This window comes from Parambassis ranga, chromosome 1, assembly GCF_900634625.1.
Source record: "Parambassis ranga chromosome 1, fParRan2.1, whole genome shotgun sequence".
Lineage (NCBI taxonomy): Eukaryota > Metazoa > Chordata > Actinopteri > Ambassidae > Parambassis > Parambassis ranga.
This window is the reverse complement of record NC_041022.1, coordinates 9,273,100-9,296,363: the sequence shown is the minus strand read 5'-3', so window position 1 is coordinate 9,296,363 and position 23,264 is coordinate 9,273,100. Positions and strand designations below refer to the sequence as shown.

Here is a 23,264-nt window from a genome sequence, read left to right as displayed (position 1 = left end):
AATAAGGAAACGGTGATGGGCGATACCCGCTGCGGTATAAGGCAGTCATTAGCGCGATATATGTCCAACAACAACTGGGCGTCCTCCTCCTGTGATCAGTGTTCTGTGTAGGGCTCTGCTCTGCTGGACCTCACACCCTCCCTCCGTCCTGTCGAGGCTTGATGTCTTCCCCGCTGTGCTGTGTGACTGTGCGTCACGTTGGTATCATAATTCCCACGGGTTTCATGCCCAGAGATGATGCGGGCTATAGGCCTTATAGCTCCGATGGATGAAGAGGGAGAAAATACACGATCACACGCGAAAACAATAATTAGGCGCAAATGACCACACAAACCTTGGCCGCTCTGCCTCGCTCCGTCGATTTCTACACCTCACCGAGCCTCGCTGTCGTGTGTCATTGTTGATCATATATTTCCGATATCGTCCATCAAGTACATCCTTGCGCTTAATGGAAAATAGCGTCGACGTGATGACAGCCGCTTTGCATATCCTTGAAGAATCGTGATGAGGCGCAGCGGCACATCAGGACGGATGTGGAGATATGTCAGTCTTTAGTGGGGAGGAAAAAAAAGCAAGACTGGTTTTATAAATGATGCTGTGGTGAAAAACAAAAGGGCAACAACTGGACAATCAGGAGAGATGAGGTTTCCTGCTCCTGGCCTCGCCTTGCATCCGTCCTTCTCTCCTCCTATTCTTCTTCTTCTTCTCTCTCTCTCTCTCTCTCTCTCTCTCTCTCCATCCGCTGGTCCGCTTGTTGCGCGTTCTACTCTCGAGAGCGCGCAACGCGTCTGTGCTTTTGTGTGCGCACGTGTGAGTGTTTATGCGTGCGCGTGTGTACGTGTGCAGAGACATAAGAGTGAGAGAGAGAGAGAGGCAGGGACGTGGGTGGGGGGGGCTTTGACTACATTGTGAAGGTTTGTCTGAGTGAGCAACAATAAGCTGCTGTGTAGGCAAAAGCAAAAAAGGAACATGGAATAAACAGAGGCTCATGTTTATTTAGGCATCTGTCTCCTTTTACAGGTTTGACCATGCAGCTGTGGTTTAGCATTTACAGTTTTGTGACAGAATCATGAAGAAAGGAGGGCTATTGTGTGCTGAACAGTGCCACGGGCAGCCAGCCTGCACAGGCATTTGCAACATTTCCATGAAAATGAGAGGAGCCTTTTGTTTTTGTGCAGCTCTGATAGAAAATATGACCTGATCTGTCAATGTGTCCATAACATCACACGCTTAGAAATAAATCACCCTGTCATCACCTTCTCTAAAGCGCATCAATCCACGCCAATCGTACATTGATGACACCTGATGATACTCTGGTTTCATCATCTGTCTCTCAGGTGCATTTTAGCCCCTCTCTAATGTTGTTGCCATTACACTGTCATAGCCTGTCATTTGCATTTTTTAGAAGAGCTGGCATTCAGGCACAGGTCACTAGAAGAAAGAAGGAGGGAACGATCATATAAAAGCATCAATGCAGCATGCATGAGCGAGGAAGTGTGCAAAGGCTAAACACTCCCAGTCAAAGGAAATCACTGATTATGTAGTGAATGGCAGTTTCTCCATCATTTCACTTGACTCCCCTTTGAATGGCTCTGATTGCCGTTTGTGTAGTCTGTAAAATGCAGCTAGACTTCACAAACACTCAATGCAAAACAGTCACTAACAAAATTATTTTAATGCTGCTGAATAATTCATTGAGTTCAGATTATGCATGGTGTATTTTGATTGGTCGGTGCAAATTATACATGTTGAAAAAAAAAAGTGCATGCATTTACAAAGCTGTGTAGACTAATCTCCTGCGTGTGATAAAACAAGCAGTAACTTGGCAGCATTCAAAGAAGACAGACGGTTCCAAGCTGAGGTCAGCACTGTTGGCAGTCTTCTTTTGTGTTGTGTATTGTTTGTTGGCTGATCCTTTTACCACAGTCACAGTGACATCAGTGGACATTTGTGACTTTTAATCGCAACAAAATTCATAGGGTTATCGGTCCAATCACCATGGTGACCCACCTCCTTCTTTGTCATCTGCGCCTCTATCTGCTTCTACACCTTCATCTCCACCTCCACCAAGACCCCACCCTTTCCCCTTTTTCTTCTTCTTTTTCTTCTTCTCGTCTTCCACCTTATACTTCAGTCTTCTCACGGGGTCGCTGAAGCTGCGCATGGACTTCTCCTCGAAGTCCTCTTTGAGCATGAAATTTCTGTCGATGATCTCTGCCGCCTCCTGCCAGTTCTGGTAACAGTCTGGGCCGAGGAGAAGTATCTCCTCCACTGCATTTGGAATGAGGATGGAGCAGTCGGGACGCAGCACTACAACAGTGGGAACTTTTTCTACATTAAACATGGCCTCCAGCTCCCTGTGGACAAACACACACAGGCATAATGGATGATTTTTCTAGGTATATTTACATTACCAGCACTCACCAGCAGGCTAAGTGACTAATCTAACACACCTCCTGTAGGGGTCCTCGTAGGCCAGGAACAGGCTCTTCTTAGGGAGCTCTTGGAGGAAGCTTTCTTGCTGTTCCTCTGACTGATCCAGGCTGAAGAATGGAGCAAAAAGAGCAGAAAACGTGTTTAGATGTCTGCTTGTTGGGAGTTTTGCAGCCTTTATATTGTATGTGGTCTCTCCCACACACACACACACACACACACACACACACACACACACACACACACACTCTTCTTTATCTAAATGACACTAAAAGGTTTGATTTTAGGTCTGGGCAGTATATGGTTAAATTAAATCTATACTGCAGTGACACTTCAACACAGAGTTCAAATGGGATTGAAGCCATCGAGTAGCCATTTCCGGACCTACAACACCCTTTTTTAGGTGTTTTGTTCTGAACCTGTGCCTTTCCAGAGCTGGCAGTACAGCTACACAGCTAAAAATACTGGTATTTGCCTGGAGTCGATAAGGTTTTTCAACAATGTGTGAATTCTTTTAGCAAGGCCTTCAGTGTGACACATACTCATTAAAGGTGAGAGAAGTGAACCTACATTAAAACTGTGTCTGTCTGGGTGTCATACCTAATGTAGAGGAGAACCAACTGAGCGGAGCGCTCCACGTAGAATTCATCTGTCAGCCGCTTGAAGAAGTCAGAGAGCATGGGGGCAAACTCCTGGCAGGTCTGACACTCAGCAGAGGCAAAGAACAGCATCAGGATCCGGTTCTGCAGGCGCATGACGATCTCATGTTCTGTGTCCAGCTCCTCCTGGTCCTTATTGTTCTTCACCAGGATGTGATCGACAAATAGATCCACCATGGCGAAGTGTCAGAGTGCACTGTAGAGTTCAGAAATAAACAAAAAAAGATGACAAGACATGTCTATTATAAATACATTCTAAGAAGTCTTGACATTTAAAATGACTCATGTGTATGAGTTTACACTCAGTCGGACTCACACACTTCTATTACAGTGATCATATATAATCTTGCCTGCTGTTAAATCGGATAATCCTCCCAGTTGCTTACCTATAACAAATATTATCTCCTCTTGAGGCAGCAAATCTAAAAAGAGAACAGCCTTCAAAAATCTAATGTTATTTTTTTTTCTTCAACTTCTCCTCGATCACACTTGAATCAGTTCCTTGTCTGTCAGTTTGTATCATGTTCACTCACCTTGGTGGCAACAGCAGCATTTCACTCCCTCTTCTTTTGTGTCTCTCCACCTCCCCTCCTCTGTCTGGGAGGGAGGGAGGGAGGGAGGGAGGGATTGAAAGACAAGGTGACAGAGGGACAAGGAACATGAAGTGCTCACACTGATTGTGTTTATGTGAAAGCAGTGACTGAACAATCGTGTCTGTCAGGGTAAAGAGCGAAGAAATTACAGAATGAAAGACATGCTTAAGAATAAAAAAAGCTCTTAATGAAGTGAGCCACAGTGAGACCTTTATTATTCGGTGACTAATGGAATGGTTGAACCACAGGGAACATATGGACAGTGTTAATTTCATTCTCTCTACTGGGAAAATTAATATGGCCATTAAAGCCTAGCAAAGACATTCAGATACATTTGATCTCAGCAGAATAGAGAATTTATTGTGTTCCTATTTATATAATTAGTAAGATACAATTTGCATTTAACTTATTAGTAACAAAATAAAAATCTCAATAGATCCAGTTAACAAGAAATAAATAAACCAATAATACCACATACACAGTGCATGAGTTTAAAAAAATAAATACATGACAACACTAGCAGGCACCAGTGCCCAAATTTTAGCTTAAAGAGCCTGTGTGTAGGATTTTAGTGCCATCTAGTGGTGAGGTTGCAGATTGCAGCCCTTTCCTAGCTACCACAGAAACCGCTACTTAAAAATTGCAACAGGCCCTTCTCACGACCAGGATTTTAGTTTGTCCTGGACTATACTGTCAAATCATGGGAACACATTTTTACAGTCATGTTGTCAAATAATTTCATATATGACATCTAAGGTCATCAGTACTACAGTTGAACTGATTGCTCAAGTATAGTGGAGGCACAATCACAAAGGATGAACTGACAACTATTCCTGCTTTTACAGGAAGTGTAATTGATGGCCATTTATGTTTATAACTGACAACAACATACTACCTTTGGCTTCATAAGTGTGAGGCTCATTAACACAGATATATGACATGGCAGGCTTTGCAGAAACCTTCACTGTAGGGTCAGAGTTTAAGCTTAGCACCAAGAACATTTTTGAACTATTTTTAGCAGAGAAGGTGAATGTACTGTCTTTGTGGTATGGATAAAGTAATACAGATTACATTGGTGATGTTTTGTGGTCATGTGAATATGCTCATGTTGGTGTCATCACCCTGGTGACCCAAAAAGTTTGCCATGAGGGTTATAAAGTCCATTTTGTTACAGAATATACGAGTAAACCATGGAACAAATAGTCATAAATATGATGACAAAAAGCATGTGAACATCTGAATTAGGTGCCATTTTTGCCACTGGTCCTTTTAAAAGTGCACCCATTTGTCTGCTAAAATACACAATTGCACACATTAGTCTCCATTTTCTTGTGTGTTTCTGCTGAATTTGAGCCCATTCATTCTCACTTCAGTTCTCATCTCTCCCAAAGCTCTAAGAAAAATAAATGTCTGAGCTGTTAGCTGCAGAAAGTTGGACTTTCTTTGCATTCTTTGTTTACCATTTAATGATGGGGAGTTTGGTTGTTTTGGGAACAGCTGCCCAGTGCTTCTGGAAATGGAGTGGATGGCAAATCAAAACAATTAGCTAAAAGAGAGCTGCATAGGAGGTGTTCGACAGATTCTGTATGTGTTGGTTTTTGTGATAGCAACAACAATAATAATAATAATAATAATATTTTTCTTTTCTATATTTTCTCTTCATCTTTTTCTCAAGGTTCCTTTATCCTCCTCCTTTTTCTTCTTATCCCATGCTTCATCTTTCTCCTCCTCCTCTTCACGCCCACCTTTTACCTTTCCAAATAAGTTCCACCATTTCTTTTTCCTCTTGTCGTCCTCTGTCTTGTACTTCAGCCTCCTCACAGGGTCAGTGGCACTACGCAGATTAAGGTTTTCAAAATTCTCATTGAGCATGAAGGTCCTCTCAACAAGCTCGGCTGATTCCTGCCAGTTGTGGAAACAGTCAGAACCAAAGCGGCAGATGTCCTGCACAGCATTTGGGGTGAGGATGGAGCAGTCAGGACGGAGGACCACTATAGTTGGTACGTCCTTCACCTTGAACATAGCCTGCAGTTCTCTGAAAACCAGAATTATATAAAAAAGAGATTCAGATGCAAAAGTGAGGGTTTAAATACAAATATATTCCATCCACCTACTTCCTGTATGGATCCTCAAAGGCCAGAAACAGAACCTTTTTGTGGAGCTCTTTTAGGAATCGCTCCTGCTGCTCCTCTGACCGGTCCAAACTAGAGAGAGGATGGAAATCTTAAAACAACAAGGATCTGTTTATGCAGTCACACATGTGCCAGAAAATATATAACTGAAAGGGGAAAAAACCCAGAACCTGATGTAGATAAGTGCAAGCAACTTTGGGTATTCAATGTATGCTGGATCTTTGAGTTTCTTAAAAAACTCGTTCAGAACAGGCATGAACTCCTGGCACTTTTCACACTCAGCTGATGCAAAGAACAGCAACAGGATGCGGTTTTCCAGGATCCCAGTGATCTCACGCTCTGTGTTGAGTTCATCCTGGTCTGAGTTGTTCTCTACCAGAACTCGGTTTAAGAACAGGTCCACCATGATGAAAGACAGGAGTGGTGAGAGGTAGATGCCTTTCTGTAGAGACAGAACGGTCATTGTTAACAGATGGGAGGGCAGGTCAAACAAAAAGCTGCTGGCCTTTAAATAACAACAGAAATGGACTGCTATTGGTCCACAGGTTTACAAGGTTTTGCATTAAATTAAGTTATTGTTGTTGGACTGAAACCAGAAATGCACATTTTTGCTGTAGACTCCCTTTAAGTGAGGCAGCTCCAAGCTGACAGACCACTCTGCATGTTTTTTTTTTTGTCAACAAAAGTAATCATAATCTAAACACAACAACCCGGCTAGAAGCAGTTGGCCAGGATGAATGAGGCTTTTCATTTCCAAGAGCAGACTTATGGTTCTGAACAAAACATTCACATAAGAAATAAATTTCAGATACAGAAATAAAAGTTTCAGGCCTAAAAGCTGAGAAATGTGCTTTATCTGTCTTGGCCAGCCTGTATTTCTGTCGCAGCAGTCACTGCAGGCTGTGAATTGACAGCGATAACCTCACAAATTAGATTTGGCTCTCTGGCTCTGAGCAGTGCCAGATCCATTTGAGACTACAATTCTGGAGTGAAACTTCCAAGGTTGACGTAGAAATATGTTTGAAATTGAGCAGCATTGGACCTTACCTGGGAAAAGATTTACTGGAAGGATCAGAAAGGCCAGAACTTAAATCCTGCTTTTGGAAAAGTTATTTCACTTTTTGAAGCTGATCGATTGCAGCTGAAACACAGCAGCAACACTGCCATGTTTTGTTAGTAGCTAATTTAATAGACAATCAATCAATCTTTGTATGCGCAGCAGCTGAATATACACGAGTAATTTAGCTCACCTTGAAGCTCCCACAAGAAATATATCCAGAGTTTCACCTTTCTTTCAAGCCATTGTGTTCTTCATTTGATTTGTTTTCTTTCTTCTTTTAAATCCTGTGAAGTTTGTTATTTTAGTGACACCTTTCACTGCCTCTTCTCTGCTCTGTCTGTAATTTGTTCACCTCGCTCTCTGTGGTATACAGAGGGAGATTACAGATAGCTGGAGGTGTGGCAGTGCTGTAATTGAGGGGCAGAGGTTCTTCTGTGTGTGTGTGTGTGTGCATGCAGTGTAGGCCCTGAAACTCCAGCTCAACAGTAGAAATCTTATTACTTAAAGAGAAGACGGGAAGGAGGAAAGGAAGGATGAAGAACAAGGACAAATTGGATTGCAAAGGGAGGACAGCAAATACTCTGTAGGCCAAGCAAACAAATGAGAGAAAGTTAAACGAAGAGGGAGATATTTCAACATTACAGTTATGGCAAATCGTGTGTCTTACAGTATAATAACACTAATTGACCTGTGAAATCCTAACAGTAATTGTTTTGCATCCTGTTTTCAGGGAGTCGGGATACACAGAGTGCAGGAAAAACTGAGAAAATCAGCTGTGTGAGCCTGCTTCTCCTGAATCCGGCAGGCTGTACTGTAGAGATGTGCTTGCGGATCTGCAGAGACACTTGCAGAAAATACCAGGATTAATCTCAGAGAGAGGGGTGAGGTAAATATAGGAGGTGGGAGAGAGAGAGAGCTCTAATAGGATTAGTCTGAGTCCCACAGACATGCGTCACTGCACGTGAACGCACACACACACACGCTGCCGTAGCATTAATACACACATACATTGGACATGTGAACAAACACACACACACAACACATGCCAATGCTTTTTGGCCACATGAGCGGTCAGCATGGGCGGCATTTGCTGTGCGTGTTCCAGCGTGAGTCCGTCTGTTGGTCTGTCGACAATCAGCCATTAAACTTGTGTGTTGCTCTGATGATGAACTATAAAACAAACTTAAGCGACTATGTTAGCTTTCCACACAAGAGTATGCTAACACACTAAACTGATTCTGGTAAATATTACCAGCCAAACATTGGCATGTTAGCATGCTGGCATTAGCATTTGTTTATTTTATTCAGCTGTGACAATAGTCACAGTTTCAAGCCACAAAAGCAGTCAGCACAGAACCAGTGTGGACACACACACACACAATGCACTACTATTAAATTCTCCTATTATGTAATTTCCATTCAATGATTTCTTTCAAACATACTATTAATCTTGAATGTAAACATTAAGAATGGTTTAAAGATCAGTGATAATTAAGGGATCATGAGTAGTAAACACAGTGAATGAGGAGCAGTAAGGGGCAGCCTGCTGTAGCCAAAACGGACCATTATGTAGTCAGAGGGCAGGCTAACACCAGCCAACACTAATTAAAAGAAGTCTGTATTGTGGGATGTCCATGTCTGTGCTTGAAGAAAACCGCTGTGTGCAAAAAAAAAGGAGGCAGTGCAGATAGTTTGATATTTGAGCCTCTGCAGCTCGGGCTTGAGCTGAACCCACAATTAGCAGAATGTCAGGGCTGCCATGTGCTTTTAACTGAAGCTGAGGCTTTTAGCATGTCCCCATTTTAGCTGAGGCTAAATTCAGTGAGCCAAACAAGCCTTTTATAATAAAGGCTTTATTTATTCTTTGGTAGAAACAACAAAAGAAGACACAGAGGAAAGAACATGAGAAGTATAGAGTACAAAAACATCTAAATTCATTGGTTTCAACAAAGAAAATGCTGCAAGTCTGGGTTAAAACTGCAAATGTATTGAGTAGAAAATTCAAAAATACTAAACAAAATGAAGAAAAGAAGAACAGAAGAGTGGTTTCTAACCTGGATCTGAATCTGGGACCCCAAACGAGTCATGATACACCAAGCTGATTAACCATCTTCTGTTCATGAGTGTCTGTGGCCCTTGTTATTGCTATGCATCCTGCACGAATCACACCCGTGTGGCTTTCCAGTCAATTGAGTCTATGGTGGAGCCCAAAGCCGCTCTTTGATTGGTTGCTCAGGTTAGTGAACCAGTGCACAAAAGAGGAACAGTCATGATTATAACAGTAAAGAGACACAGTCAAGATAAAAGCAAGCAAACGAGAGTCAAGGGGGGCAACAGTCAGGAGGGCCCCGGTCACTTTTCATTGCAAAACCCAAAACATTCATGCATACATCTGCCTTACAAGCGTACATGCTAACTGGCTGTTAGATGTCAGTTTGACACATCTGGCCCTTGGTGGACAACTCGATTTTTGATGGGTCATAAAGTTAAAGCTGAAGTTAATATAAACTGGTTAATTTGACTGGTTGAAGAAACTTAAGATCACAGCCAGAAGACATGCAGCAAGTGACTAGTGGCTGCAAATGGATAAAAGGCAACAAGGATCAAAATCACTGACAGCAAAGACACGTTTAAGTGAGTACAAACAAAAATCTAATAGAATCCATATATATCTAGCACCTATTTTAACCCAAAATAAACTGCAGCTACATGTAAGCAGGAGTTTTTGTTGATGAAAAGTTTAATTATTACTAATAGACTTTTAGTTGTTTATCCAATTCAATTCTGCTTCTAAAATACAGGGGGGGGGGGGGGATTATGCTTCTGCCCAAATTTTTTTTTTTTTTTAAATGGAATAATGGACTGAGCTTCAGACAAGGAACGTGCATAGGATGCAATAAATTAAACAAAAGCTGCTAGCTGACACTTCAAGAGTTAACTCTACACCTAACCTCCTCCCTAACAAGACAACAGTGAAGAGAGAAAATCATCATCATCCAGGCATCCATCTTCCCTCCTTTACTCTCCTGCCCTCTATATTGGCCACTTCTACAGCTATGTTCTGTCTCCCTCATCCTTATCTCTGCATGCCAGAGTTCATTCTCGCTTGTGCCTCCTCCTCACTTCTTCATCACAGCTCATCCCGTGCACTCCACTTCTCAAGTTCAGACTGCAATACGTCAGAGTTCTGGGCTTTAAAGCTCAGGTCGCCTTGCTCCTGAGTTTTCCTCGACTTGGCTCGGTCCCAGTCTGTTTTGACCGTCTCATTGTCCCAGACCACTGATGTTTCCGTGTCACTGATATAGCCCTCGTCTCCCGTGTAATGAGTGGGATAGACCAGAAGTGGCTCAGCAGAAAATGCACGCAGGTCCCGATGCTCAAAGGGTTCCATGTACTCTAAACTGATGAGAGTAGGGGAATGGGGACGTGATTAGATTAACAAGAGAGCCGCAGGACAGAAATCAAAAAGACTAGGCTGATCAGAGGAACATGCGGGGAGCTGATACTCACACTGGATGTTTGTTGTACATGACAGGGAGGAACTCATCGACAGGAAGCATCTTTCTCAGAGGCTCGGCCCTGAGGAGCTTCTGGGCTCCTTGTAATGACAGCATGTATCCGAGGGTCCAGTAGGAGTAGTCCGCCTCCACCAGATTGTGAACGTTTGGCACAGACTTCTCTGGGCGGTCCACCTGCATCCGTTTCCGCCCAATATAACTGGATAACAATAATGATGATCAGATAATGATTATCATACAGCAGAATGTCCACACTGCTACATTTGAAACTACAATCAGTGTTTTCAAGATCAACTGTAGATTTCATTTGCAAAAATTACATTAAAAAAATAAATATAAAAAAAATAAATTAAATAAATTCACACAGTTACTATTATTTTATGATATGATATGACTTCCTATGGAGGCTAACGTCAACTACAACCTTTAAATGTGAGCTGCCAATTTAGAACCATTCTGTTTAAAAATAGACAAAGACACATTTTTAAGGTGAATTAAAGCTGAAGAAATTCATGTTGAATAAATCTCCTACTGTCTTCTTGAACCATTGTGTTTCAGTGCATCTTGGGTGAGAAGGCTCAGAGGATGAATAATCCTCGGTGCAAGCATGCTACATTGCTTTCTTTGGGGGCTTCTGAACTTCTGTGTTCTATCTTGGGTGTCACAGCACAGACACAAAGAACATAATTGGTACTTTGTGGAAATGCATATCTAATTTCGTTTGCCAGCTATTGCTGCAATTACATAGACGCCTAAACATAGAAGCCGGCTAGAAAAGTCAATGAATTGTAGCAATTTAACTGCAGCACCACAGCTAAATCTATTGTACAGCCAAGCTACTGCAAGCAGTAATCTTTAGCTTCAGCTCGGCACTGACAGTGCATGTACTGAAATTTTAATATCTGTGGCTATTTGAGTCTCACCAAGAATTTCCTTGATAGATATTTTCTGGAGGTCACCGCTCGGCAGTCAGCTAAAGATGCATTATTCCCACAAGTGTTTCCAGCCTGTGATCAGTGGTGTCTGAGATATCATGTGTGACAGATGGATGGATTTTGCTGCAGGGGGATGATAATCTTCCTCTCTCTCTTTACTATGCTGCGTTTTCCCTCTGCGTCACTAAACGATCACTCACATCAGATCCCAGTCCAGTTTCTGCGCTGTCACCTCCTGCAGCAGCGTCTGGAGACGACGTTTGAAGAAGACCTCGAAGCGAAGGTCGTCCTCGATGACCAGTGACGTCTGCAGACCGCGGTCTGCTATCTAAACACACACATGGACATGTTGAGCATAGCACAGTGTGTTTAAAAGTAACACTTAATCTAATGTCTGCTAAATCCTCTGCTGGTGTCAGTAACATATCTGATCCTTTCTAATAACAGATGCACACATACATATACAGCAACCGCCTGTCACTCAAAGCGGTAATGCCCATAATTATGCAGAATTTTAAAACAAATCACCCCTTGTACAATTGACACTAGAAGAGAACTTACTGGTACAAAAATCATTGTAATAAAGGCAAAATGCTTTTTTAAAAATGTTCACCTTCATGAAGGCTCCCTACCAACAGAAGGTATTTCACTTGTGGGATATTGTACTAAACACTGGATGTGAACATACATAACTATACATACAACTAAAGAGCAGGTTGCCCAAATAGACTAGCTCAAAAAAAAGCAGTGCAAACATAAATAGGACAAGTTCACTTGCCTCACTGAGCTGCCTTCACTCACACTGACTGAATTACTGTGTGTTTAACAGTGAATGTTATCTGCTATGTGCAGGTGCACCCAGCGGCCTGAGGCCCGTCCAAGTATCTCACCTCCTTCCAGATGTTGTAATGAGAGAGAAAACAACCCAGTTCACCCCTGGTGAGAGGTCGACCATGATAAGGGTCTTTGTAGCCTGGCAGCATCGTAATCCCCATAGTCTCTATATCAGACTTGTTCAGAGCTCTGAGAGAGAGACAGAGGTGGGAAGAATTCAGAGATTACAGACAATCAATAAATTATATTGACATGAAATGTGTGGAAGGATTCAGACGTAATGTAAAAATAGCATAAAGCATGCATGGAAAATTAATCAAATATGTGAAACCTGAGACAACCCTATTTTTAGAGATTAGAGTGATATATGCCTCACAAATGTGCTAAACACCGTGTGGTTCAGGGGATCTTTAAATAACAGCAACTAGCTGCTTTTCACCTGGTTGTTTGTCTCAGCCCTGGCTCCCTACATCAATCTACACTGCATGTTGCAGAGGCACAAATCAGGAAGGCACAGGCAGTGGGGGAGGAAGAAGATGAAAAAAAAAAAAAACGTACTTGCCATCCACAGCAGCGGCAACCTTACAGCCGAGCTCCTGCTCATACAGGGTTCTTAGCATTCGCTGACGACGATCAGATCTCCGCACCAGATTTATCATAAACACCTGGGTGCACACAAACGCAGATAACCTCACCCACACGTCTCAGTTACTGTGCATGAGTGTGTGTGTGTGTGCGTGTGTGTCTGTATACCTCATCAAAGCCCATCTTGTTAGGCTGCTTTGGAGGAAGCGACAGGAAGCTGGAGGGCTCCAATGGTGGATTCTTCACTGTCAAAGAAAAAAGGAGGGAAGTTTACAAAGAGAATGAGTAATGTGGTGGAACAGGGGTTCCCAAAATGTGGTCCAGGGTACGGCATGAATCCACAGGAGACTTGCAGGAAAATCCTACCTGATCTTAAGGACTGAACAATGTAAACTTTCCATTTCCTACATCAAAAAATTAGGACTAAATAATATATACATATATACATTTTAAGATGAGATTTCTGTCACTAACAGTTTGCAATTTGTAGGTTTTGCAGCTAATCCCACTTTAGATATTTTTCACTTATAACACAAACAGTAATGCGATGAAAAAAAGAGTATATACAGGAATATATAATGTAATTTTAACCAAAGTCACTCTCAGCGGAGCCCGTCTTTAAAGCAGTCATACACACAGTACAGTCCAACTTCCTTATTTGAGAGTTTGAAGCAGGGTTGCTGGACTTGTGGAGGCTCCGTGAAGACATTTGTCTGCTTCCCCAAGAACTGATGAAGCTGCTTTGAGGAGCAACGAAACATCTTCAAAGAACCTAACAAGTCCAGTTGCCCACTTCAAACTTAGTAAACAATGAACAGGACAACTGAGAATCTTCTTCTTTCAGACTCACCCATGACTTCCAGGTGTGTATGCAAAAAGCTCTCCGCCTCATCCTGCGTGGTAGCATGGGAGCGCATCGGCACTGGGAAATACCCGTAGGTTTCTTTGTTGCATATATACATCTGCACATCTGAGAAACATGGAAGAAAAAAAAAACACACAACTTGACCTCTGTACTGAACAAGTCTTAAATCTTTGTCTCATCTGTCTCACCTGCCATGCGAGCTGAATAGGCAAAGACGATGACATCATCCAGGGTCCAGCTGTATTCTGGGTGTGGCGGGTAAAAAGCCAGCTGACGGGTGGCCTCTTTCCTGAGGTCCACCAGGTAGGTGGAGTGGACCATTGGTACAGGAAAACAACCGCTGCGCTCTTGTTTACGGATGGGCATGTAGGCCGGCGTTCGCTTGTAGTAACCCTGCAGGAAGAGCACAGAAAGAAGTCACAGGAGTGTTTTGAGATTTGAGTTTATGTGATATATGTAGAAAAGGGGCTTTTGGAGTAGAATCATTTGCATATTTTTATAATAAATAATATTTTTACTGTGCAAATCTCAAGGAGTCACAATCACAAGGAGTACTACTGAGTAATACCGACACGAAGGAAAAGACAGTCTGCCTTCTGGCAACAGGCCTATTAACTGTACAGAAGAAAATGTTCTTTGCAGGGATCAGAGAGGCAGAGTGTTGGTTGAAGTTGGTTTATTTTCTGCTGGGGGATACACAATGTCCATATGTCTATTCTGATCTAAGGAGACACACAGATGAGTACTTTAAGGCATCCTGCATAGACAGAAATAGATCACAGACAGCTTGTGTGATGCAATAGATATGCAAGTAGTCAATCCTGCAAAAAGTAAGAGAACATGTTTCACAACCGCAAAGTCTATTAATAAAAAAGGACTTCTTTGATTACTAATTTTAATGAGCACAAGCAGCAGGGGTGTCGGCTGAAGGCAGTGCCGACGAGGTAAAGCAAATTGAAGACAATGACTGTGCGTGGGTGGTCTGGTTAGCACATGTACAATCTACTGATATCATGAACTTTAATCACAGTTAAATATTAGGTTGGATCAGATTAGCAATCTAACTGTGAAGAAAACAAATCATTTATTTTTACCAGCACCTGGATAGCAATCAACGGAGAAACACAGAAAAAAACTCTCAAGCTGATTCATTTCTCGCACTTCTAAAGGAGCTAATACTTCAGAAATGTTTCTCATGCATGAGAAAAAATATTCAGCCTCACTATCTGTCTGCATTATATTTCAACGTTATCAAAGATGACAGAAAATGTGTTCAGCTATTCAGCAGAATTGTAGGAGAATTGACATTTTTGCATATTATCAGTAACCCACATACTTAATACAGGATCGTATTATTCATTCAGGATGTAAGAAGGAGGGGTTTGAAGGGATATTATGCAGAAGGTATCTGCGGCTGTGAGGATATTTAATATAAGAGCATCTTCAGAACACTTTGGTAGCCATCTGTTGTTCTTCGTGGGAAACTCTAATATTAACCACTGGAGTCACTAATATTTGACAACAGAGGGAGGTTTTGTGCTTACCAGGTTAACCATCTCACTGCCACAATAAACACCCCTCCGCCTCCACTTCACAAAGACTTTAATGCTCAAGAGAATGAGAAATAAATTCCCTTTGCCATCTGGTGACCTAACACTAATACTGAACTAACATTACAAGACAATTAATGTCTTAAATGTGCTTATTACTTTACTTTAGGGATCTTTAGAGTCTGTTAACTGTGGTCATGTGATGTTTTGTGTAAAACAGGATGATGTGTTAACATTATGAATGAGAAGCTTCTGTCACACACACCCTGCAGTCCATGAATTATCCAGACATAAACCAGCAGTGGCGTAAGCGAGAGCGCAAATGACTGATTCAGTTCTATCAGACAAACAGATTTTTATCCTACCAGCTCTGCAGTTACAAAGCGTGTTTGAGTGTTATTGTCCAGAGAATTCACAGCGATCAAGTGGTGTTGTTGATCTGACGCTGCTGCTCGGAGCGTAGCTGCCTCTTCTCTGCTCGCCTGTAAACAGCTTTTACTCTCACTGCTGATATCATGTTTGAATCGTGCATTATACCAAGCAGTTAAAAGTAGCAGAGCTTCAATATTTGTGAAAAGATAACTTTGTCCCAACAAGATTCTTCTGACTTAGTCTGGAGTATGTGGGCAAAAAATGGCTCAGGAGATGCGCCGCCTTCTAGCCCACCATAATATTTAATAGTATCAAAAAGCAGTGGGTTGAATGTCACATTCTTAGTCGCTGTGGGCTTATTTATATTCCTGCACCTCTGCAGGAGCAATAAAAAGAAGTGAAACGTGTCTTTTGCGCCCCATTACACAGTCAAACATCCATAAATAATAGAAAAGAGGATGAAAGAAATTCTTTGGTTCTTATTGTTTCTGAAAATTGAATTAAACCTGAATCATTATTTCAACATATTCCACAGGCGTTACAAAGAAATGTGAGCTTCCCATGCCAATGACGTTTAATTACCGACATTTTAACAGCCAGTTTTTTTTCTCAGTTTTGCACATTCTGCACATGTTGTCCTCATTTTTTTTATCTTTTTTTCTTTTACTTACCATGTTTGACACTGTGTGCTACTCTCTTAAATCACTTCCTGTTGCTGTAACACTGAGAACTTCCCCCACTGTGGGAGGAATAAAAGATGATCTTATCTTATCCTACATAAAATGTGAAAAGCTTGTAGATTACGTGAAGTGAGTCAATTGTGGCTTCCTTGTTGCATGGAGAAGGGCAGTGTTTGAGATGTGTGAATGAGATATGTGGAATAGAAAGTGTAGATTTGGTTGTAATGGTGCATTTTTACAGTTTCTTTCTATGGTTATTGGTTAATTTTAGCATGTGCTTCCAATGTGAGTCAAACAATGGGTATTTTAAATATTATTATTTTAAAAATGCACCTGGAAAACATTTAAAAATGCCCAAAATCTGCATTACCTGTGAAGTCATGCCACACCAGAAGTTAGAGTAAGCAGCCCTGGACTCCAGCATGGGGGCTACGATGGTCTTGTTCTCCCTCATCAGCTTCCAAAGCACATCCTGATTCGTGAGCAGGTTGTCACAGTCGACCACCTGTGGACGGAAGAGAAGGGCGCAATATTGACAATCTCACACTAACCCACATGTGCAGACACACACACACACCTACACAGTCGCCCGCTGCCACCCATGATTGATAGATTCACAGCAACACGGTTTGATCACAGAGCGCCGAGAGAATATAAGCAGCTCCCTCGTAGACATTTTCATCTCGCAGCCTGTAATTTTAAGCAAGCCCTGCAAACAGACTGCACTTGTATTTTGTAGCAGGCTCTTCTTCAGTTTGCTGCTTTTTGAATGGCTGTTTTCAATGTTCAGTGCCAAAACCTCTTTTCTGTGTTTGGCTCTGTGCATCTCAAGAAAAACAGCTGCACTACAATAAATGAAAATGGCCCCGAGACAATATTTATCCTTGAAATAAACATTTAAAAAAAACGCTTGAGTGAAAATGTTTCAGTTTAAGTGTAATCTTTGTAAATGTGAAATTTCTTCCTTAACAGGTGTCAGAGGATTATGATTATGCGAGTATTACAGAAGTTAAGCAGCATGAATCAGATTACTGTACTTTCATAGATATCTTCTTACATACATAAAGGACAGACATAATAAGAGCAGGCTCACGATGCTGCCGAGTTGATGATAACATACCAGGAGGTAGTCAGCCCAGATCTCACGGGCCGTCTCCAGCGCTGCCTGACGGAGCTTCATTACATGTTCATAACGGAGACTATTCCAGTGCTTAGGCCCCACTTCATCTTCAAAGGCACTGATTCATGCACAGACAGATCCGATTAGTAATGAATTCTGCTCATCATCATCATCATCATCATCATACACAAAGGCAAACGTTCGCACACATACCTGGGTTCATCTTCAGGTCTCCACTCCACATAGTGATAGTAATTCTGCACTTTAATGAGCCACTCTCTAAGGATGGCTGTGGTGTTATCTGTGTTGTGATCTGTCGCCACCCTGTGGGAGAACAGACAGCAAAGTACACAGCATGAGTTGGAGATTTTAATCCATGCTTTTATCACTTTTATCTCCACTAGGCTATTGCAATGTGCTTTATGTTGGGCTGAGCCGGATGCTGCTGTCTCGTCTACAACTAAATCAAAATGCTGCAGCTCAACTTTTAACTGGTGCCAAAAATGTGAATGTTCGCATTTGAAATTCGATTTTTAAAATTCTTTTATTTGTTTTTATATGGCTCCATGGCCTTGCCCCACAGTATCTGTCCAACCTGCTTCAGCCGTACAGAAAAAGAAGAAACTGAGAGGTGATCGTCGCCGCCACAAGACTATGGAACACGTTGCCTCTGCAAATAACTTTTAACATTTTTGTAAGTTTTATTTAATTTATGTGTATTATGTGTTGTTATATATGTGTACAGCTCTTTGGCCTCCAAGGTTGTTTTTAAAGTGCTTTATAAATAAAGTTAAGTTGAGTTAAGAGGACACCTAGCAGTACCGACAACTACGTCAGATACTCATCTCGATTACCCAGGTCTGCTTTTAATAGGTATATGGATAAAACATTTTTAACACTGACACTGGAATTTGATTATACAATAGTGATGCATCACTATCCTAAACAACACTCACTTTTATAGAAGCCGTCAATCCCTGTGCATGATATTGCCTCATTTATTAATATTTGCCTAGACTTATTACACTGCCACTCAAACAGCAGGAGCCCTGATGTCTTCTGTTCTGTTTCATTTACAGCTCTACACAAACTCCAAACTTTTACTTATTCTTAGAAGAAATATCCGGTCACATCCATTCAGTGAGGTACGCAGATAAAAAACAACAAACATTTGATTATATGTTGAAATGTGACAAGATGAGGCGTAAAGGTGTTGGTTAAAATACAGGATAGGCATGATGTTCTATGAAATAAAAATGAATTTACTTTTATTTGGAAGCACATGCCAAAAAAGTCCTAACAAAACAGCTGAGTTAAACATCCAGCAGATGGATCAACTTCAGCTGTTATTTGGACTTTGTTATCCTTGTTTTGTCCTTGACAACGCCTGAGACGGAGGATCTGCCTCTCTATCTTATTTAATTTTCCACTGTGCTCGTCAGCTTGCCGCAACCTTCTGGTGCTGAGAACAAAGCAGCTGCTTGATGCAGTCTCTGACTAAGACTAATAAGCGACTGAAAGATCCTTAAGACCTTGCATAAATAGTTGGGTGGTGATTATTTTAATTATATGTAGTAATTTGTTCTATTGTTCAAATAAAAGTATGCTTAGTGCTTCTTTAAAGTGTGGAAGAACTGCCCTTTTCTGTCTTCTGGAGAACTATGCTGGCTCTTAAGTCCTGAAGCAGACCAAATAATAATAGAAGTTCCATTATATTTGGTCTGCTTCAGGACTAAAGAGTCAGGAATGTGGGATGTAAGGACATTATCTCTTTAATAGACTTTTAAAGCGAGTGCAGAATTTAGGGGGTTCCACATCATCACCATCATCACTGTCATCATAGAGAGAGCCCTTCTTTGTACATAGGCCACAGGTGCTCTGCCTTCCATTGTTTTGCTGACACATTTCTACAGTAGCCCAGGAAGGACAAACCACACACTGCCTCTAGAGAGGGTCTGTGTTTGTACTTTAAAGTGGTAGACACTATAGGTTCACATGTGCTTGGAATGGGGAGGACTGTTTAGTGTAGTCTGCATTCTCACCACTAGATGACACTAAATCATAGACAGACTGGTCCTTTAAAAACACAGTATAATAAACACAAGGCTGATGTTACTGCATTCATTTTTAATCTTAATGAAGTCTTGTGGTCATTAGAATGAAGTTCTAACATCAGGTGTAGACAGAAAAGGACAGACAATGGAGGCTGAGAAGCGGGGGAGGCCGGGCTTTCATCTGCTGTCTGTGTTATCATAACAAATCTCAGTGTGTCAGGGAGGGGCAGCAACACAGACAGACAGAGAGCGAGCGAGGGAGCGAAGGAATGTGTAAATATGACAGAAATGGATTTACTTGCAACCCTGTCCTGTAGCGAGTGACAGTCTGTCTGCTGCCGCTGTTAGTTTCTCATCTGTCCGCTGTGTTCTAACACTGCAGCGCCATCCCAGCACCTACATGCTACGCAGACCCACCAATCCATCTTCCTCTCCCTCAGTTTTCTATCACTGCTGTGAAGTTTTCAATGGCCAGAGGGAGTGAATTAGAAAGGGTTTATGAGTGTAAATATTTGGGATTGCAGAATTCTGCCTACCGGATATGAAAGAGCTGAGAAGAAGGCAGAGGCAAGAAAATGATTTATGCATTGATAAAAATCCTTTCTGCATGTCTCTGCAGAGCACAAACACTCTCTTATTAAGCAGTCTGCATGCACACATCTGTATGTTACCACTTGCCAAGTACTCTATATCTTAACCTGTCACACTGGTAGCTGCAGACCTTGACAGGTGGTCAGTAAGCTGCTCAATGAGTTTAAAAACTTCTTTTTATTCAGTTTTTCCACCGAGGGATGAGATACGTTATATATCAAAGCAACCATGCAGAAAACTGGCTGCTACAAAGGCATGGTTCAAGTCAAGCACACATTTCTGGCACAGATAAAGGCTGCACACACACACACACACACACACACTGAAAATGTTCAATTTTTAACAGCACCCATTCTGATCAAACAATCCATTCACAGGAGTGAATGGTGTTTGATTTTAATTCCCACACAGTGACATCAAACACTACTGGAGGCTTATATGCCCTTATTGTCTTTATGAGGCCACTGGTTTGCCAAAAAAAAAGAAAAAAAACACTGGTAATCTGAGCAGTAAGGTGTGACTGCTGATAAAAAGATTATCTCAATCTTAAAAAAGGAGATCTGCTGGAAGAGAAACACACTGGAAGAAGAGGAAGTGAGCAGTGCTGAAGACAAGAATAATCTAGAAGGCTGGAGGGGGGGGGGGGGCTGTGTGCCAAAGAAACAGCCGGAGGTAAAGGAAGCCAACTACTGCAGAGGCGTTTTAATAAAGAGCCTAAAAAGTCTGGATTACACAACGTTTTAACACTCAGCTGCAAATTTTAAAACTTTTATTTTACGACAATACGAGTTTTGTTTGCAACTGGGAAAGTGGATGTGGAAGAGGGAGGGGAAAAAGAAAGAGGGAGGGGGAGGAAAGGGGGAGAAAACTGAGGGGCGATGGGAGAGAAGATCCGTGCGAGTGAATGGAACTTTTTCATGGGCACGACTTTGCTGGCAAGGTCCGCCCTATGCGCTCCGAGCTCCGGACACAGAGCGCACAAAGTTAATCCCCCGGTGCACATACATCCAGTGGGATTAACTGACTCCCAGACTTCCCAACAGTGATTTGATTATCAGAGACAGTTTTAACATATTGATAACATATTGATAACACAGCGGCCCCACCTGGACAGAACTCACAGGCGCACGCGCAAACGCACGCAGAGTTGCCTCTTCTTTTATTTCCACTGTGGATCTACGTGTCTCTGCTGCACCGGTGAATCACACTTTGTCTCACTTTATTCCATAAAAACAACTTCTGACATGATACAGTCTGTGTTTACAGTGCTGGCACACTTACCACAGCGCGATGCGGTCCTTCGGGTAGTTGAGGCGCTCGATGGTTCCGAGGAACAGCGGCAGGGAGTGCGCCGAGTTGCGGCAGACCAGCGCGATGACGACCCTGGGAGCGAGGAGCGAAGACTCGGGGCTCCAGCGCTCCTCGGGGAAATATCCCCAGCTCGGGCCCGGCAGGAGAACGAACAGCAGGGCAGGCAAAAGCGAGGTGACCCGGAGCATGGCAGGGGAAGGGGAATAACTGGAAGGTAACACGGCGGCGGGCAGAGAAGGACGCGGAGGATGTAGGAGCTGACGGTCCCGCTGTTGTGTTATGCCGACTGTGTGTACATGGCGGAGGAGCTGGCTGAATTAAAGGACAGGTCCTTGCTGCTTTCAGTGGAACTCGGTCAGACCTAAGTGTACTAGTATTTGTGTGGCTTATCCACACAATTGAAACGAATCACAGTAATGGGATATTACCAATTTAGGCTCGGATTAAACCAACGCTGTTTAAATAACATTCTGTGTCCCACACAGCCATAATGGTTACGCTTCCAGTTGCGCTATGCGGTCCTCCCCTTTAAGAACAAATCCAGTTGTAGTCTATCGGAAGCAGAGGCCATTTGGGCGTGTCGATACCCCAGGAGGATCATCAATGGACTTCAGTAACTTCCAAAGATTTTCCCTGAACTGTCTGCGACAATGCTGCGCTTATATCTGTGACACAACGTAATAATAATAACGTTTATTTAATAATCCACATGGCTCTGTCGAATACAAAGGAGTTATTTATCTAACATTAATTATGCAGAAGTTCATTTATACCATACATTTTTACTGTATTTCACTTTTTAATACTTTAACACAAACACTAAAAAAGATGTTTAAAGAGTTAAATGGCACGATGGTGTCACAAGATCTATTTTATTTAATTTAAATCAAAGCACTTGTTTTATGCAGCAGACAGCCCCACTATGGGACTGCCACTGAAGGTCACTTTCATTATTGATTTCCATTTTAAATAATTAGAAATAGACACGACAGATATGACCTTTAGAGTTCTGCACTGAACTGTAGTACAGTCTGTGTCTCTTCCTCCGTGGCTCAGTGAGATGGATGTATTTGGCTACATCAAGCAGTGAGAGCATATGTTTTTTTGGAGTTGGCCAGAGTTTCGTCCCTGTCAGACACGGTGCTTGGTGTGAGTGTTTGGGATTCTGAGTACGAGCCTTCAGGCTTCAGGTCTGGCTGGATTTCTGCTGGCAGTCACCATCAGGCAGCAGCTTGTGGTGTGTTAGTTCAGAGACTTCAGAGCAAGAGTCGTCGCAAGGCTTGTTGGGACAGAGAGGCTGTGGCAGGGAGTACCTCATCACTGCAGGAGAATAAACATTAAAATGTGGTATGTGAATAACACAACATGTCATAGATGTAAGAGGTCACGATGGAGATGGCGTCAGGATGGATGTAAAGGGTGTGCTCTGAGTTGACCATGGCATCATATCAGGACAGATCCTGAACTCAAATGAAGTATAATTAAAGTGAACAGTATTTACATTATAAAGATGATAAGACGTGTACCTGTTCTTTCACTCCTTGTTCAAATGCTGGCAAAGCCGCATGCAGGATCTTATCCAGAATTAATTGAGATCGCAGTGCCGACAGTTCTGTTTCCAGGTGCTGCATCCCCAGACAGGGACATACTGAGAAAATATGTCTAATTGCTATGCGGTTCAGTCGGTTTATTATAGCAGAGTGAATCCTTTCAAACACCGTTAGGACTCTGTCCTTTACCCTGCAAAGAACCGCTGTGAGCTGAGGTGACTCAGAAGAACATGAATACTGCAAGACCAAAAGCCAGAACATCACAGCACACGTATCAACTGCCTGGAAAAAAGAAACACAAATGGAGGGATGTAAATTACTGAATGATACTGTTCATTTCTGGTTACAGAACATATTTGTAGGAATACTTTGTAGACAGAATTCTGAGCTTTGAGAACCAAAGGTCTGCAGGTCACTGCAGA

The 23,264-nt window shown here is 42.2% G+C and overlaps 3 protein-coding genes across 4 annotated transcripts; all 3 read right to left on the bottom strand.

Annotated features, from left to right (window-relative positions):
• Window positions 1-975: 975 nt before the first annotated feature.
• Window positions 976-3,670, bottom strand: LOC114433121 (nucleoredoxin-like protein 1). Of its 2 annotated transcripts, XM_028401479.1 has the most exons (5): window positions 3,626-3,670; window positions 3,479-3,514; window positions 3,034-3,288; window positions 2,454-2,543; window positions 976-2,357 (listed from the first exon to the last, which is right to left on the bottom strand). In XM_028401479.1, exons 3-5 carry the CDS (start codon window positions 3,267-3,269, stop codon window positions 1,994-1,996), a joined length of 690 nt encoding a protein of 229 aa, XP_028257280.1. In that variant the 5' UTR covers window positions 3,270-3,288; window positions 3,479-3,514; window positions 3,626-3,670; the 3' UTR covers window positions 976-1,993. The 2 variants fall into 2 exon arrangements, with proteins under 2 accessions (XP_028257280.1, XP_028257270.1); XM_028401469.1 differs by having other exon boundaries at window positions 3,479-3,631.
• Window positions 3,671-5,344: 1,674 nt separating this feature from the next.
• On the bottom strand, window positions 5,345-6,223 carry LOC114433139 (nucleoredoxin-like protein 1). The gene is made up of 3 exons (XM_028401503.1): window positions 5,988-6,223; window positions 5,800-5,889; window positions 5,345-5,720 (listed from the first exon to the last, which is right to left on the bottom strand). Exons 1-3 carry the CDS (start codon window positions 6,221-6,223, stop codon window positions 5,345-5,347), a joined length of 702 nt encoding a protein of 233 aa, XP_028257304.1.
• Window positions 6,224-9,001: 2,778 nt separating this feature from the next.
• colgalt1b (collagen beta(1-O)galactosyltransferase 1b) lies at window positions 9,002-21,807 on the bottom strand. Its single transcript, XM_028401005.1, has 12 exons — window positions 21,263-21,807; window positions 17,550-17,660; window positions 17,337-17,454; window positions 16,587-16,721; window positions 13,803-14,007; window positions 13,600-13,719; window positions 12,918-12,994; window positions 12,723-12,829; window positions 12,221-12,353; window positions 11,531-11,658; window positions 10,388-10,594; window positions 9,002-10,278 (listed from the first exon to the last, which is right to left on the bottom strand). The coding sequence occupies exons 1-12, from the start codon at window positions 21,478-21,480 to the stop codon at window positions 10,008-10,010; spliced, it is 1,830 nt and encodes a 609-aa protein (XP_028256806.1). The 5' UTR covers window positions 21,481-21,807; the 3' UTR covers window positions 9,002-10,007.
• Window positions 21,808-23,264: the final 1,457 nt, after the last annotated feature.

What these genes read in the sequence shown, in the direction of transcription:
- LOC114433121 (XM_028401479.1), bottom strand. Translation starts at nt 3,269, where the DNA reads ATGGTGGATCTATTTGTCGATCACATCCTGGTGAAGAACAATAAGGAC. An exon ending in TTGGTTCTCCTCTACATTAG is followed by an intron (nt 2,544 to 3,033) that starts GTATGACACCCA and finishes TCCATTCTTCAG; the next exon opens with CCTGGATCAGTCAGAGGAAC. An exon ending in TACGAGGACCCCTACAGGAG is followed by an intron (nt 2,358 to 2,453) that starts GTGTGTTAGATT and finishes GTTTGTCCACAG; the next exon opens with GGAGCTGGAGGCCATGTTTA.
- LOC114433139 (XM_028401503.1), bottom strand. Translation starts at nt 6,223, where the DNA reads ATGGTGGACCTGTTCTTAAACCGAGTTCTGGTAGAGAACAACTCAGAC. An exon ending in CTTGCACTTATCTACATCAG is followed by an intron (nt 5,890 to 5,987) that starts GTTCTGGGTTTT and finishes TCCTCTCTCTAG; the next exon opens with TTTGGACCGGTCAGAGGAGC. An exon ending in TTTGAGGATCCATACAGGAA is followed by an intron (nt 5,721 to 5,799) that starts GTAGGTGGATGG and finishes TCTGGTTTTCAG; the next exon opens with AGAACTGCAGGCTATGTTCA.
- colgalt1b (XM_028401005.1), bottom strand. Translation starts at nt 21,480, where the DNA reads ATGCTCCGGGTCACCTCGCTTTTGCCTGCCCTGCTGTTCGTTCTCCTG. An exon ending in AAGGACCGCATCGCGCTGTG is followed by an intron (nt 17,661 to 21,262) that starts GTAAGTGTGCCA and finishes GTTCTCCCACAG; the next exon opens with GGTGGCGACAGATCACAACA. An exon ending in AAACTGGACTGGGATCTGAT is followed by an intron (nt 10,595 to 11,530) that starts GTGAGTGATCGT and finishes ATTGTTATCCAG; the next exon opens with TTATATTGGGCGGAAACGGA.